Here is a 16,432-nt window from a genome sequence, read left to right as displayed (position 1 = left end):
GAGAGAGAGAGAGAGAGAGACACACACACACACTTGGGAATGAATAAGTGAATATCTGGATTCTTAACAGACATTTTAAAAAATGTCTCTGGCATTGAATAGGCGTTCAATTTTTTTTCTGAACAGTGTGTAAATGCAGTGTATAAATGCAGTCGTTTGTAACCCACAGTATGGCGGTAGCGGGGCCGCATCACGGAGCATTTCTGTGGTCGGACCACCACATCGAGTTCCACCACACGGTGGCCCCGTCCTCCTGTCGAGGCAGCTGCTCTCTCCAGTCTCCAACCTCGCTGCACAGTGCACACGCACCGCCGTTCCTCCAGCTCTGTGCTGCCCGCTGCGAAGATGGTTGGCGGCGCGTGCGCTCGCAGGCTGGCCCGCCGGTCTCGCTCTGCCCTCATCGTAGCCCTCACGGTGCTGCTGGTGCAGACGCTGATCGTGTGGAACTTCAGCAGCCTCGACTCCGGTGAAGACAGCCGGGGAGACGGAGGCTCCAACGCGCGGGAGAAGAGGGACCGGGTAGCGGGCAACAAAGCCGCTGGCAGCGACTATTTCCAGCATGGGGCGCAGCGGCAGCGGCGGCAGCATCCTGCGCCGCCTGAAAGAGGGACCTCTCGTCACATACAGCAGCCGGTGAGACACACGTTATCTTTCCGAGGTGGACAATCAGTGTAGCCGCGGTAGACGCTGCTGGTTTGGTTCCCTTTTCCTCCAGCGTAGAAGCGCACGACAGGGCCTCAAACTGCACGTTTATTATTTGTTGTCTTGAACGTAGACAACACGGGAGGCAAATAACGGCATGCCTGCAGTCACACACACACGTGTGGCCTCTTGGCTCCTCTGATGCTGAGGACAGGAGGCACATCACTCTACTCCCGACTGGAAATGGAAATGCCAAAGTCGTGGATGAAATGTGTTGGCCAGTGTCACTCCAGGCAACAATGACGGCATGGGATCACCAATCCTTTCCTACTGTAGGGCTGTTAGCTGAGAAAATGGCAAACAACACGGCCATTCTGCCGAAAAATTCACGTCATGAAATATTTTTCCTCTTCATCACCCTTTTTCAGTCGATTTGGAAGACTGCACAAATGAATCAATACGCTCACAAACCACAACTTTTCAATCATGTATGATATACAAGAAGTCTGTAACTGTGCATCTTCAAAATAGTAATGATCACTTTTAAATGCTATTGCCGGAGAGGTGTTGATCTATCGGTTTGTTTATTGGTTGTAGTTTGTAATGCTGTAAAAGCGAACGATCTATTTGTCCCCTCTCATAAAAAAAAAAAAAATTGAAGAACACCACTCATCTGTTTGAGAACTGCGACCTCACACCGTGTTAAGAAACATTGTTCACCCTTAAACCCTGAACCTTGGCAATATTATATTTTAAGGCGTGTGCCACAGCTTTTGCATTGGCATCTATTAGGTAGTGCAGGAGCCAAATAGTATGGCCAGTGAGTTGTGAAAACAATTCTCAATATGATCGTGGAACCGGCGAAAACCTAAACGTGTATGGAACAATTACATCCAGCACAAGAAAAGCTGTTTCGACTTCTTTTGCCAATGAAAATAAACAAATCATACTAATATTTGCACGTACCAATACACTGAGCTGACTGAGCCCGTGTGCCCTGGAGCTTGCACAGTGAGCAACTTTGTGTTTGAGCGGCACTTCCGCTCAGCATCTTGTTCATTTTTACAGCCTAGTGGCTGGCATTAAATCCTGGAAAATTGAACTTCTCTTTCACATGGTCTCACAAGACATTAGGCTGCCCTAAAGAAATTAGACGCAGTTGTGTCAGGTACTCACGCAGCTTTTTCCCTTCATAAAACTGCCAGCCGTTTAGCGGAAGCCTGCTCTTCAGACTGCGTGTAACCTGTAGACCACTGGGACGGGTTATGATAAACTGTGGCCTTCACACACAGTCACTTCCTCCGAGCCATGCGCTGTATCATCTGTCTCCTCCGTAGACTTTACTTCTTGTGGTGGCAATGTTCCTCCCACCTGCCGGCATCTTAATAATAAAAAGTCATGCCGTGGACGCCTTGCTTATCTCTAAGGAAATAACATTGATATGTTCTGAGTGACTTTAGGCCTAGTTTTAACTTGGATATGTCTGTGTGTATAAATAAATAAATAAAAGATGCATTCTGCTTTCATGGCGAACGACCTGGGTTGTGCAGGCCATCCGGTATTGAAATATCGGATGGCCAAAAAAAAAAAAACAAATCTTTCATCTCCGTTTTTGAATTTATTTTTTTTTATTTTTGTCTATCTTCCATTGCGGGTGGTGTGTCAGAGTTGGGATGTTTGAGAAAGCAGAGTTGTTGAGGCATTAAGGTTGATGCATTCGCCACAAATGAAGCTTCGTGAAGCACGATAGCTCATAGAAAGGACGGCAGCACTTCTCATCCGCAGTCGAAGGAGCCAGAAGCTACAATATGGCAATAGCTGGATGTGGATGTGGCAACTTGTGCTGGATGGACATGATATATTGGATATGTGATTCCAGCTAGGAGGAGCCAAACTTCTCATTAGTGGTTGTTTCATTTTGTGGTAAGTGAAGCAGAGTGCGTGGAGACATTCTCTCCTCTCAGTCCAATCCGTTCTTTTACAATGTGTATGTTTTCTCAAATTCTTTCCCCTTGTACATTGGTTACCCTTTGCCGATTCGGATGAGACCCTCTGTTGTAATACCCTGTATCAGTTCAAAACAATCACATTATTGTCATTATTCAGACGTTTACCGAGTCAGATTTTGTGGTAGACATGAGTAAATGTTAGTCTGCCAGATTCGAACCAATCCGCTTTCAGCGGGAGGCAGAGGAAATTTCTTCAGGCTTCACATCTGGTCGTCAGCTTTTTTTTTTTTCCCCCCTTTTGCCATTACATACAGTCAGGATGTTTCCAGTGGATGTTCATGTTCTAAATCGTTCCCCTGTTAGTCATTGTAAAGTGACATTACCTTTTCGTTGTATGTTTGTTCCATTTCCATTACGGCGCACAAATTATTCACCAATCTTTCCCATGGTAATATTGGAAAAGGTGGGACTCCATGTCCTCTTTCCCTGTGTTGTCTCCACATGTATTCATGATCGTTTGAATACATGTGAAAGCACATATGAAACATAATGTTATTACAATGACCATGTGCCAAGAAATATTACAAAAGTACGCTATGATTTGTTTCATTAAGTGATTAGAAACAACAAATCTTGATTCTGAAGAAGTGGTAATCGATTGCCTCGTGTCACGAACAGCAAAAGAAAATCAGAGGACAGGAACTGATGAAGAAATTAAACTGTCTGAAAATGAGAAAGGGCGGCCCAGGCGTTAGAGCGTTGACCTCACAGTGCAGAGGTCTTGGGTTCAATCCCGACTCCGGCCTTCCTGTGGGGAGTTTGCATATTCTCCCCGGGCCTGCGTGGGTTTTCTCCGCGTATTCCGGTTTCCCTCCCACATTCCAAAAACATGCATGACAGGCTGATTGGACACTCTAAATTGTCCCTAGGTGTGAGTGTGAGCGTGGACCGTTGTTTGTCTCTGGGTGTGATGCGTTTGACTGGCAACCGGTTCAGGGTGTCCCCTGCCTACTGCCCGAAGACGGCTGGGACAGGCTCCAGCACCCCCCGCGACCCTTGTGAGGATAAGCAGATTAGTATATGGATGGATGGATGGATATATATATATATATATATATATATATATGTATGAGAGAAAGGCCCTTTTCTGTTCCACCATGTGTCACAATGCACGCTGCTTGGTCAATAAAGGCTTGGATGGAGACTTTTGCCATCCTGACCTCCACTTCATTAATTAGAGCAGAGATAATCAATGACCTGCGACTTCAATTCTTTCCTGGATTGTTGCCAGTGTCAGGATCTGTAGGTAAATAACATCGGAATGTTTTGCACTATTATCAATTCATAACACTTAACAGCTGGAATGTCATTTCATCTCTCATGATATGCAAGGTCACGAATAGTTCTCGTGGCGCATGTGGCTGACAATGTGGCCCCCAACATGAGACTCATTCCCATCTTGTCGGTAATCATGTCAATGGTTGTCTGCCAGCATGTGTGCCCTGTGACTGCCTGATGTACAGTCCTGGGTGTATTCGGTCTCCTACCAAACCTCATTTAGTTACCGGTAAAAATGGATGGCTCGATAATGTACTGCAACAAATAAATGCAATGTCTGTTGAACTTACACACTGCTCTGAAATATAGTACCGTAGTTATTTCCTTGTCCTAACACATGGAAAAAGGCATTGTGTTCACATCATCGTGACATTTATTACGAGCCAGCCATTGTGTGATGTTTAATAGCATGTGCCATTGACGTGAAGAACTTGTAAAAAACATATGGTTGTGTGTCTCACATTGCATCTTTCCGGCCCTCTTCAAGTGCCAGTCACTGTCAGCGTTTTGTATCATAGCGCAACCAGTTTCGTAGTGGTAATTGACTTTTAAATTGTCACTCCAGTGGAAGTAAATGTCGCTGCAATTTAAGCTATTGTGCTTTAAACAGACCTCGAAACATACATAATTACAAGCCAATGACTCTGTGGATTCACTGAGTGGTTAAAAAAAAAAAAAAAAAAAAATCAAACATCCCAATGATTACATCAATAACGTGTTTCTCTGTGAACCCTTCAGTGAAGGAAAACACAGCACAGGCTGCTGATCAGTCCGTCACTCCATCTTCGGTCTTTGAGCCTCTTTATCAAATGCGGTGAAGTCTCAAATGGGGTTGCAAGCGTACTCAGATCTGAGGGAAGTGAGATGCACCTCAGACTTGAAAGAGGCACATCGAAAACCTCAGGCACTTTGATGTTGAAGTGTATTTTGTGCACAAACGACTTTGGTGCTGATTTGACATATTGTGCTGTCATGGAATTTTAAGACTTCCGACTATTTATAGTGTGCAGACTAAAAGCTTGCGTGTCCATAGCAGCTCAAACAAAGACACTAACCTGTGAAACACTCTTTGGAGCGCAGGTGCTGAAAGTTGTGTAGTCTCTTCAGTGCGGTATCCATGGAAGCTGTCTGAGGGTCCTTTTCTCCTTTTTTGCTGACTTTGTGTGAAGGACGAATAGCCCCGCAGCTGATCAACAGGTGCCAGTATGTTAGAAATACTACACACAAGCGGGAATAGAAAACCTACTGGCATGACTCATCTCTGCCATATCAGCTCAGTTGACTCTCACTTAGGAGATGACAGTGCGGGTAAAGGTCCGTGAGCATCATGTTTCAAGTGGAACATCTGTACATCTAAAATGTGCAGATCATGTTTCTTTGTTTTTGTTTTTTTGCACTTAAATTGGCAAATAAATAATTTCACATACTTGTTGCCACTATGAAGTACTGTTGCGTAACAGCTCCTCTGGGTGTGATTTGATTACACATCATTCCCGTGGTTGTCAAATCCCTCAGTGACCTCTTCTTACTGCTGCTGAAGAATGAAGGAACCATTAGGTTGTTGTTATTGTTTTTGTAGTAACCCCCCTCCCCACTTTGGTAATTTTTCTCATGTGGAAGTCTACATCAAGTTCAAAATTAAATCCAACACATTCTAGACCAACACAGTGGATCTGTGGAGCCTATAAAGCTGAGATTGTGAAAATTAATTTGATAAAATAGTCTGACAAAAAAAAAAAACAATTAAAAAATGGAAGTGAAAGAAGGACCAACCACAAAGAAGAAAGTGAGAAAAGCAAATCAGAAGTCTCCAGCGGTGTCAAAATCTTTTGGTTTAGCCTGATCATGTATATTAGTGAAGGTGTAGGCGCAGGCACTTTCTGCTTTTATGTAGTAATAGTGGTTTACATATATTGATGCAATTTCAGTTAAATATGCTCAAATTTCACTTAAAACAATGCCTTTGAAACAGACTGTGGTGTTGAAGCCAACCACAAAATTATGTGAGCTACGACACTTGAAACAGACTGTGGTGTTGAAGCCAACCACAAAACGACGTGAGCTACGACACTTTTTTTCCCATCCGCTCAACACTGATGAATAATGACAAATCCTCGCCACTGGATTAAAGCCGCAATCTTGTTACCACCTATGAGATCACACAGACAGGTTTGTTTTGTTTTTTTCATCAATTTATGTTTGTGCAGATTGCACAGTTGTGTGTGTGCGTGTGTGTGTGTTTATCATGATACCCAATGATCTAGAAGCATCAATCACCGCAACTGAGGCCACCTCTCCAGCTATTGCAAGGTACCCCCTTTGCCCCCCACCTTCAATCTCCACCCCCCCCCATCCTTCCATCATCCTCTGCTGCTGTTACAGATGGTTTCATTCCCAACACATTAATAACACATCATCCAGATGAATGAAGCTGTATAATACGTAGCGTTGCCAATAATCCCATAGGTAAGAGGCTTAGCAGACAACCCCGTGAGAGACAAAGAGAAAGATATGAAGACGAGGAGGAAAGGGGTGGGGGGGGGTACGTTTCCTTGCTTTCTGAAGTCTCCTGACCAAGTTGATTTTGCTCCCAGACGTGGACACACAAAATTCTACAATGGAGCTTATTCTGCCAGTAAATTCAGTCCAAATGTGTTTTATAATTCCCTTTAAATACATTTAGTGTTTATGAAAGAGTTACTGAAACATTTCAATCGTAATAAGTAGACCAGAAATACAAACCATATTTCAAGGGGGGCTAAGAGTTGAGAAGACTTGCTCGCAAGCATCCCGGGGAATCGAGGCTGGTGGTGTGATTGATCACCTGTCAATCACAGCACAGAGAAAATCGACAAATAACCATTTACTCTCACATTCACAATAAAATATTCTTTGTGGTGCTGATATCTCAGCCTTGATCACGTTATCTGTAGTCATTGCATCCCCTCAAGCATTCTCCATGAGCAGCCTTCTGTTAGCGCCATTAGGCAGTATGGAATATGTTCATCTCTCAGCCGTAATGGCCACATCACGCTGAAAATCACTTGACAGTCTGTGGTTGAGGACGCTTGTACGGCAGCTTGCCCAATTTTCTGCAGTGCGGTTGCATTGACATACAACATGCTGACCCACACGGAGCACGGAAATTCACAAGAACTTGCAATCACACCCGCACAGCCCAATAATGGCACTGAGCATGAGCCACTTTGTCGCTATCTTCTCCACGTCATACTCTAATCTCTGCGCACTTTGTGACTGCATGAAAAGACGACAGAAAGAATAAAGGGACCGTGAAAGTAATGTGAAAACACGGGTGATGATATGTCACGGTGAAGAGGTAGGGGCCATCTTCCCTTTCATTTAAGGCCTTATTGTCCTCCTACTCCTGTGGAGCAAGTCGAGACAGTGACACTTTTATTCTTTCTTCCTTCTTTTTTCATCATCTCCCCACAACAGGAGATGAATATCAACAGGCCAGAAGACTTAAATCCATCTGTGATTAAAAGAAGGAGAGAGTGAGGAAAGAACAAGAGGGAAAAGATGGGCAAAGAGAGGCAAGATAGAAGAAAAAGCTCAGGAAAGCAAAAAGTGTGTGTGTGTGGAGGGGGGAGGCGGGGGGAATAAATGTCTCATCCCAAAATCCAACATTGACTCAAATCCTGAGTAATCCTCACAGAAACCTGGTTTCGTTTGAAGGCCTGTTAGTGAAAAGCATTTGAGGCAAAGATAGTGTAATAGGACACAAACCTCTGTTGAAACAAACCCAGAACAAAGGATCAGGTTATGGTCGCAAATAAGGATCTGTTTAATAATGCTGATTATTTTGTCGATTAATGGATGCATCAGATGGAACAAAAACTGTTTTAATATTCATTCATTTTCCAATCCGCTTTATCCTCACAAGGGTCGCGGGGGGTGCTGGAGCCTATCCCAGCCGTCTTCGGGCAGTAGGCGGGGGACACCCTGAACTGGTTGCCAGCCAATCGCAGGGCACACAGAGACGAAAAACCATCCGCGCTCACATTCCCACCTCGGGACAATTTGGAGTGTTCAATCAGCCTGCCATGCATGTTTTTGGAATGTGGGAGGAAATCGGAGTACCCGGAGAAAACCCACGCAGGCCCGGGGAGAACATGCAAACTCCACACAGGGAGGTTGGAGCTGGGATTGAACCTGGTACCTCTGTACTGTGAGGTCGACGCGCTAACCACTGGGCCACCGGGCCGCCTGTTTTAATATCCATACCAAAATTTAAAAAAAAAAAAAAACATAATATTTTAAATCGACAGTGAAAAAAATGCAAAATCTTAAATTAATTATGATACGGTTACTGGTGTGGTCTATAACGTCCAAAATTTTTCAATCAAAAAAGGGTATTGAAATGATGAATCGGTTATCACAAGTAACTCTGGTCAACAGCAAATTCTAATCAGAGATGGCTTTACATGCCTCTAAACATATTTTTGACATAGATTGAAATTATTATTATTAATTGTTACTGTTAATTATTATTTATTATTATTATTATTATTATTATTGTTATTATTGAAACATGATATCGTAGAAGGAAAAAAAAGCATGCGGAAATTCATGCGTCATCATCTAGAAAAGTTTACTTGCATCTGATAACAAAAATGGAAACATTTGTTCACCACTGTAATTATTGATTAATTTGCTAATTGATCGCTTTTTGGCATATTTATTAAAACAGTAATGTTGGTTTCTTGTAGATGAGGCACAAGATGGGGCAAGAGATATATATATATTTTTTTTCACAGATCATTCTTATGTACTCCAATCAAGTCATGACAGTTTTAACAAATTACAAAGAGCTTTTTTTGGGGGGGGTGTAGGCAGGGGGATTCTCCATACTTCTTTTAAGGGTGAAATACACTCTTTTGCATTGAAAACTGAAATATTTTCCAGGAGCAGTGACGCATAAATCTCTGGATAAGGGTGCTCATGGGAAGAATAATGGTTTATTTGTGGGGAAAAAAATCATGGGGCAGGATGGAGTCCACCAAGCAGAACAATTTGGTTCAGTCAAGCATTTTTGTGTTGCCATTGTCAAACGTGGAACTTACCACTCTGTGACAATGGAAATTGAATGAGAAGACCACACAACACTCTTCTCAAACAAAGCCTTTTCTTCTTTTTGTAACAAACAACCTCCTGTCAAGAAGAAAGAACACAAAATGCAGTCTGTCCTCCATGTTTCTTGTGTGCTACTTTTTTCCAAACCTTGAGCTGAACTAAACTGTATCACTCAGTGGAAACATGGATTAACGCTTTGGTATTTTAGGGTTACCCTGAAAAGTGACTGACATTGCAAGTTATTCAATATATTCATTGGAACAGCTCTGGAGACTGGATGGTCTGCTGATGTTTTATTCAACGACCACAACGTGCAGAGTTGATTGACAATTGTCTCTGGTTCTGAGTCCATGGGGGGGTGTTGTTTACATAACACAGACACATTTCAAGCATCACTAATGAAGCGTTGCGTCAGTTGAGGTAGTGCATCCGAGTCGCATTCGTTGCCCCTGATTGGTCTGTCGTTTCAAAATGCTTCGCTCTCATGAACTCACCTGCATCCGTGTGAGCCGTTCCAATCACAGGCACGCGTGCAGTCAAACCTCCACATTCTAAATTGCTTCGATTCCATTCAGCACAAATATGCAGATTATGCTGGAGCATGGTTTGCTGCTGTGGACACGAAACATTAACGCAACCACAGCTTGCATTATATTTCAGTGTTGATTCAGAGGAACATCTCTGCAGAATGCTTATGACTGTTGCTCTATTCCTGTGCCCTTTGCTTACTTCGTGTTTGCTTTCATTGATTAACGAAGAGATAATATATAAATATATAAATATAGTACTCTGCTGTTGGCCTGGCAATTTAAAGCGCATCCACACTATGACCTCATATTTGCCCCCCATGCTGACCTCACAACGACAGAATCAAGGTGAAGGTCATTTTGGCGACTCAAATACAGTGAAGCAGTTTATCCAAGGCTGCCTTTGCCTCAGGTTGTTTGAAGCGTCACGAGATTGCTTATCCCGACACATCCGGCATCCATACACAGCAATACCTACAAACTCACAATATCTCCTTGGATTCCCAAAAAAAACTACAAAAGTCAATTTTATTTTATATGAAGCAACATACCTGTATATAACGCAGAGAGTTTTCCTCCTCACTCACTCGCTAAAAACACACTCAGACACTTTGAGAGTAAATAAAATTGTCGAACACTCCACACCACATGAATAGCAGCTTTTCAGTATTCATAGTAAAGCACCAAGAGCAGGCAGCAAGCTCATGCTCATGACAGGACAGGTGTTGGCACCATGAGCGGCGCGTTCTGCCCGCTCTCGACTTGCTTGCCTTCAGGTGCACTCGCATGCATCCACACCGGCGTCCCTCGCTTTTTCTGCTTCCTCACCCTCCTCATAACTGCACGCTGCCACTCATCTGTTCACCCGTCTTCCCAACGCACATCTCCCTTCTCCCCTATCTCAAGTGGGGACGTCTCGCTACGGCACAGAGTCGCTCTGTGGTGCTCCAGACGCCACAGGCCTCTCAAATCAGCTTCAATGAGGAGCCCTGCGGAGGTTGTCGCTGCCGGGGAGGAATTGCACTATAATTGAGCGCCCTGTAATAATAATAAAATGTTCTTTTTTTCTGATTTCCTCGCAGCGGTGAATCATCAACACTATCGTCATCATCATCATGCCATCGGATCGGCAACGCTCCGCACACGCTGTCGCACGTCACCGCTTGAGTTGACCCGCTCGATTCTCTCTCCTCAATTGCTCTCGCTGCATTTATTTTATTCCAATTTCCTCCCTCTTTCTCTTTTCTGCGACTGCTTCCTCACGAGCAGCTCTTCTCATCTGAATCCAGTCATCCCTCACATTTATGTTCCATTACAATGAACCCTGTGGCTCAGAGGTAGAAATTAGAGGGAAACGGAAAAAAAAATTACTGAGGAGATGGTGGGAAAAGAAGTAATTGGGATAATGATTGTACAACTATTTATTTATATACAGTATATGTTTTTTTGTTTGTTTTTTTTTTTTACTCTACAGCAAGCAACACCATTTGCTACATGAGGGCATACGATGCCATGTTTTTAAAATCTGGAGAGTGAACATCACAGGCAAGGTGTTTAATTACAAGGTAACTGTTGCTCATTTATCCGATACTCACGCTAATTTCTTAAGAAATATTATCACTGAGGTGTGCACTGTTAATAGGCAGGTTGGCTTATTACAAATGATCTGTATTCCTTTATCTTCGTCACGAAACATGTTCCTCATCTTTGTTGTTGTTTTCCATCCCACTTATCTTGTGCTGGAGGCTGAAGCCAGATGTCTGTGCCACCTCACTTGAGGTGAGAGGCAAGGCTCATGACTTCTAATCAATCACATGACTGACACGGGCCGAATTCAGCTTACCAGCCCAAATTTGACTTTTGTCATACCCATGTTATGGGCTTGGGAATGGGCTTTTTCTTGTACCTTGCATATTCAAAGCGCTCGTCATTTACCTACGGATGACACAGCATCAGGAGCAACTGGGGTTCAGATTGACATCTCTAAGTTTAAGACAATGCTAAATGAATAGAAATGATTGAAAAAAGTTTTTCCTTGCTTGTCGTTATGGAATGAATAAGGCAGCGTGCTCTTCGGTATCTTGAAGATAGAAATGGGTTATATAAGTGCAACCCATTTTTCATAAGGTTCTGAAGTTTATCCATACAGGTTTAAAGGTCTAGCAGCGTCAATGAGTTCAAAGGGAGCAAGAGTACAAGCACAGTTCTGGACAGGGGCTGCCGCCAGTGATTTGGCACCCTGCAAATAAAAGAAAAATCCCTTTGGCACCCACTACTTCAATGCCAAATCCAAAATAATATTTTCTAGGGCAAGTGTCAGTTATGAGCCCCTAGAATCGTCATTACTCCTCTCCCCTTTATGGAGCCGTGGGTTACGCATGTGAAAGAATGTGAGGGTACGTAAACGACATGGTGGGTGGAAGAAAAACACAAAAAGAGAAATCATGGAAGCGGATGCTAATTGACTTTCGGAAAGCTAGACTGAGATGTAAACAGAGACAGAAGTTAAGGGAAAGCAAATGCATGTCAAACTGGATTTCAAGCCTGCAGACTGGCACGTGTGTCGATGTGTGACCCTAAACAAAGAACACTACTTCTCTTTTTTTTTTTTGGTGGGTAGTCAGGGGCTCTGACTACTCTCTTTGTCCTCAGCTTTCCATTTAACTGCTGGAAGGGAAATCTGTTTAGCTGCGGCCTACGACAATATTTTGTAGAACGCTGAGTTTACTCAGAGCTGATGAATACGTCTGTCATGGAGAACCAAGTGAGTCCTGCAGCACTCCCTCAGCAACAAGAACATCTTTGTTGTATACTGGGTGGATTAGCTTAACCGGGCATGCGTTGATGGTTATGTTTTGTGTCTTCAACAAACGTATGTGCCTTTCATACTACGCGTACGTAATCCGCTTGCTGAAATTGCTGAAGAGATTTGGTCAGAGCAATTAGAAATCAGCCAGAACACGTCTGCTTACTCAAGTCTATTTGCCTAGAAGACACAAATGAGCGCAGTTTAATAGCAATAGAGGGACAGTCTAATGAGTAAGTAACTATTTGTGTGAGTTGCTCCAAGGTGAGTGGAATAATCAAAGGAATGGGACAGTATTTACACTGGTATTATGTCCACTGGCAGCAATGAAGATTAATGAGCATAAGGTTCAATTCTGCCTTCAAATGAATTCCTTTTCCTTCTTTCATTTTTCTCATTTCTTTTTCCTTCATACAGCACGGTCACGGTCAGCCAACTATATTTCATTTGTTACTTGACAGCTGGGCTGGTGGCTGTTGCGATAACTCTGTTTGAAAAGTAAAAATGTAAGACGTGGTTCATTTCATCATAATCATTAGTTTGTTAATTTTTTTCTAATTAAAAACAACTGTGACGTTTGCCAAGAGCTTTGGTGGTTTTTCGACCTTTGCAACCTTGTATGAACTCTGATGGCAATGCAACATTTGCTACCTTCGAAAACACTCAAAAGTGTTTGCCCACTCAGTGCGACGGTTGAAATCAGCGAATGTTGCGTTCAACAGGGTTCATTCATGGTCGCAAATATTTGCCAAACGGTCGCCAGAACTTCGGCAGATGTTCACCTGGAATATTGTCGTCACAAGGGAATTTTGAACATGCTTTTGAACAAGAAATAAAAAACTTTTGGCCAACATTTGCGACCTTGAACGAAAATACTGGCAATCATTCGCCACTCAGTGGAATAGGGGCTTACGGAATTGACTTAAGCGCGAACGGAAGAATATGTTCCATCATGCACACCGCTGCCACCACAGTGTATGGGTTTTATTTGCCACTTAGTGACAGTATGATCGTGAGTGTGACTGGGTGTGCCTTTTTCTCATGTGTCCCGTATTGGACGGCCGGCCACTCCAGGGTGAAGTCCGGCATTTGCCTGAAGTCATCTGAGATCAGGATTAGTGGTTGTGTATAGTAAAATTAAGATTGATTCTAAATATGAAGCTAAATATGAGTCACTGGAAGGGTAAATGCAAGTGGTAATAGTCATATTTATTTATTTTTGTTAAATATTTATTATTTAAACGTACAGCGGTACCTCTACTTACGAAAGTCTCTTCATACGAATTTTTCAAGTGACAAAACGCCTCAACGGCAAAGTTAAAAGTTCATTTTTATTCTTGACTCTCTTCTTTGTTTATTACATTGTGCACAACTGTCATTTATCGTGCAATAATCTAATTGTAACATGTATTTGTTCCATATTTTGACACATTTTAATGCTTTAGAAAACATTCATGTCTGAATTTTGGGGAAACTTGGAACGGATTAGGGCATTTACATGAAAAACGTGTCTTCTTCTTCTTTTCCTTTTGGCTTTTCTCTTCAGGGGTCGCCACAGCGAATCAGTTGCCTCCATCTAACCCTGTTTTGTGCATTCTCTTCTCTCACACCAGCTACCTTCATGTCCTCTTTCACTACATTCTTTTTTTTTTTTCTCGCATGTTTTTTTTTGGCCAAAATTTTAAGTCGGATGCCCTTCCAGACACAACCCTTTGTATTTAACCGGGCTTGGGACTGGCAAAATAAGCCACTGGCTTGTGCCCCCTTGTGGCTACATTACATGGAAAACTCGTCTCTACTTACAAAATTTTCTAGTGGAAGAAATTTCTTCCAGAACCAATTAATTTTGTACATGGAGGTACCACTGTATTACGATTTCACTCGCTCAACAATGCAGGTGTACCCTGAGTGATAGTGACAAACTTTTAAAAGCTGTTGTGTTGAAGATCAAATGTCTGCATGTGTGTGTGTGCGTGCGTGTGTGAGAGTGCGCTGGCTTGCATGCTACACTGCACATCAAATGTCAGTGAAGGTGATGGTTTGTGTCTGTGTGTGTGTTCAACATTGTGTACCACCCCTGCAGCGTGTCTGATGATTCAAGGGACACTTTGTGCCTGACATGCTCTGTCTTTGACCCTTAACAGCAGCTGCTCATGCAGTGTGCAGCTGTGTGTTTGTTGGTTGTAACATGTAGTATGGGCGAGGGCTAAGACAGACTCGGTTTGTTTTGCATCCATTTAAGTACGACGACAATGCACTCATTTTGAATCGGTACATTAATCCATGAGTAACTTTTTGATGGCTGTCCAGCTGTGTGCGTACAGCACCTGCTGGGCCACCTCAGGCCTCAATGCTCGTTCCAGTGCTTGCTCCCACAGGCCTCAAAGGCTTTCTGTTGGCACATCTTGTCAGATTGATGCTGCAGGCTGGGCCAACTGCTCATATGACTGGCAACATCTGCATGTATCCTACTCTAACTACAACATTTTATCCCTTGGAAGTTTTCTTTCGTTTCGCTTCCATGCTTATACATGCTCATTAAGAGCAAGTCAATAATCAGCAAGTCCTCACCACTCGCGAAGGCTAACCAGAAATGACAAACTGACAAACTTCATAGTACATTCTTTAGGATAATTATTGAAATCAAGATCGCATGAAAGTACTAATCCTAATTTGGAGGGATCTGATCTGACTCATTCCAGCTATTGGCAATTTTGCCATGGATTCTCAATGGCTGAATAATGGATGCTGAAGGTCATTTTCAGTATGCTCTGGTTTGCTTAGTTTTCGGTGTAATATGGTCAACAGTCTTTGAATTGTTGCAGAGAACACAGCAACATATTGCCCGTTGGCTTTCTTTGTTTGTGGTTCCTGTGTGCCGTGTGCTGTCTGAAATTATGAAATGAAAAAACCCTCACCGTGTGCTGTCTGAAATTATGAAATGAAAAAACCCTGGAAACTTCAAAGTTGAGTAGAATTCATTTCAGGATGTCGGTCCATGTCACACTTGTTCGGATTTTGAAATGATTTTTTTTAAGTTGATAAATGAATGAATGAATGTTACAGGATCAAAAAATGACACCATCAATAATATTGAGCAACCATATTTTCTGAGGCAGTTTTCTAAGAAAAACATTATTTTGTGTCATGAGTTAATCTTATTTCTTGCCAGTTTTACTGCATATTATTTTTCCTTTGTCACTTTCTTTTTTCAACAGTTCATATTAGGACTAAAGTTTGTTGTTTTTTTTTTTGAATAACTGCAAAAACACAAAAAGCCCCCCAAAAAAAGCTTACTCTATCGCCCGCAGTTAACTCTTTAATGACCTCAACTGGAATCTGAGATTATATGCTTGACTTCTTGTGTGGCGTTATGCATGACACAATCATTCCCCCAAAATGTGGTCAATTTACAAATCTCACAACCTTAAGGGCATTCAATACAACATAAGGGAGATTTTTAGAGCGAGGTTACATGTTTCTTGAAAGGAGTGCACTGAGACTAGGCATGCAGTAAATTCATCATTTTTGCCTTCTTTACGGTGCATCATTCTGGAGTGGAATAACGCACCCAAATCCAAAAACACAAAGCACTCTTTACCTTCACAATGTGACCTCAGCCATGAGCAAGGTGGTCCTCCTCATTGCATCACAGCCTCGAACTCACAGAGGGCACTCTGTGAGTCTCACTTTCCTCCCAGCGGCAGGCTGTTTTGCTTGAGAATTATTTTGGTTTGTCACACAGTGCACCGCTTAACGGGCTAGTACCAAAAGTACCAATAATCAGCAAGTCCTCCTAAGGCTAACCACATCATTACCACACTCCTCTGACCGAGTCGCTTCTCAATGCAATTCCGAAGCATGATCCTGCAGACGCTTAAGCAAACTCTCAGGCACATGATACTACAAGACTGGAGCTCAGCCCTCGTAAACCTCACTTGCAGAGTAAGGAAGCTTGAGCCGACTTTTTCCGACTTATCTTTTGCAGAAGGTCATGGATTAGAAATCATTTGACCTTGTAGCTACGTTTTCTGAGTCTGATTCATTTTTAAGCTTTAGAACAGACTCAACAAACC

The 16,432-nt window shown here is 42.7% G+C and overlaps 1 protein-coding gene across 1 annotated transcript in view; it reads left to right on the top strand.

Moving 5' to 3' along the window:
- Positions 1 to 179: 179 nt before the first annotated feature.
- The window catches only part of xylt1 (xylosyltransferase I), an 82,003-nt gene continuing 65,750 nt past the window's right edge, over positions 180 to 16,432 (top strand). The window contains exon 1 of the mRNA XM_019889501.1: positions 180 to 633. Coding sequence (XP_019745060.1) covers positions 346 to 633 — 288 coding nt within the window. The 5' untranslated portion in view covers positions 180 to 345. The remainder of the gene's footprint in view (positions 634 to 16,432) is intronic.

This window comes from Hippocampus comes, unplaced genomic scaffold (genome assembly GCF_001891065.2).
Source record: "Hippocampus comes isolate QL1 unplaced genomic scaffold, H_comes_QL1_v1.1 scaffold86, whole genome shotgun sequence".
NCBI classification, from domain to species: domain Eukaryota; kingdom Metazoa; phylum Chordata; class Actinopteri; order Syngnathiformes; family Syngnathidae; genus Hippocampus; species Hippocampus comes.
The sequence above is the reverse complement of the archived record's forward strand: the minus strand, read 5'-3'. Positions and strand labels throughout refer to the sequence as shown.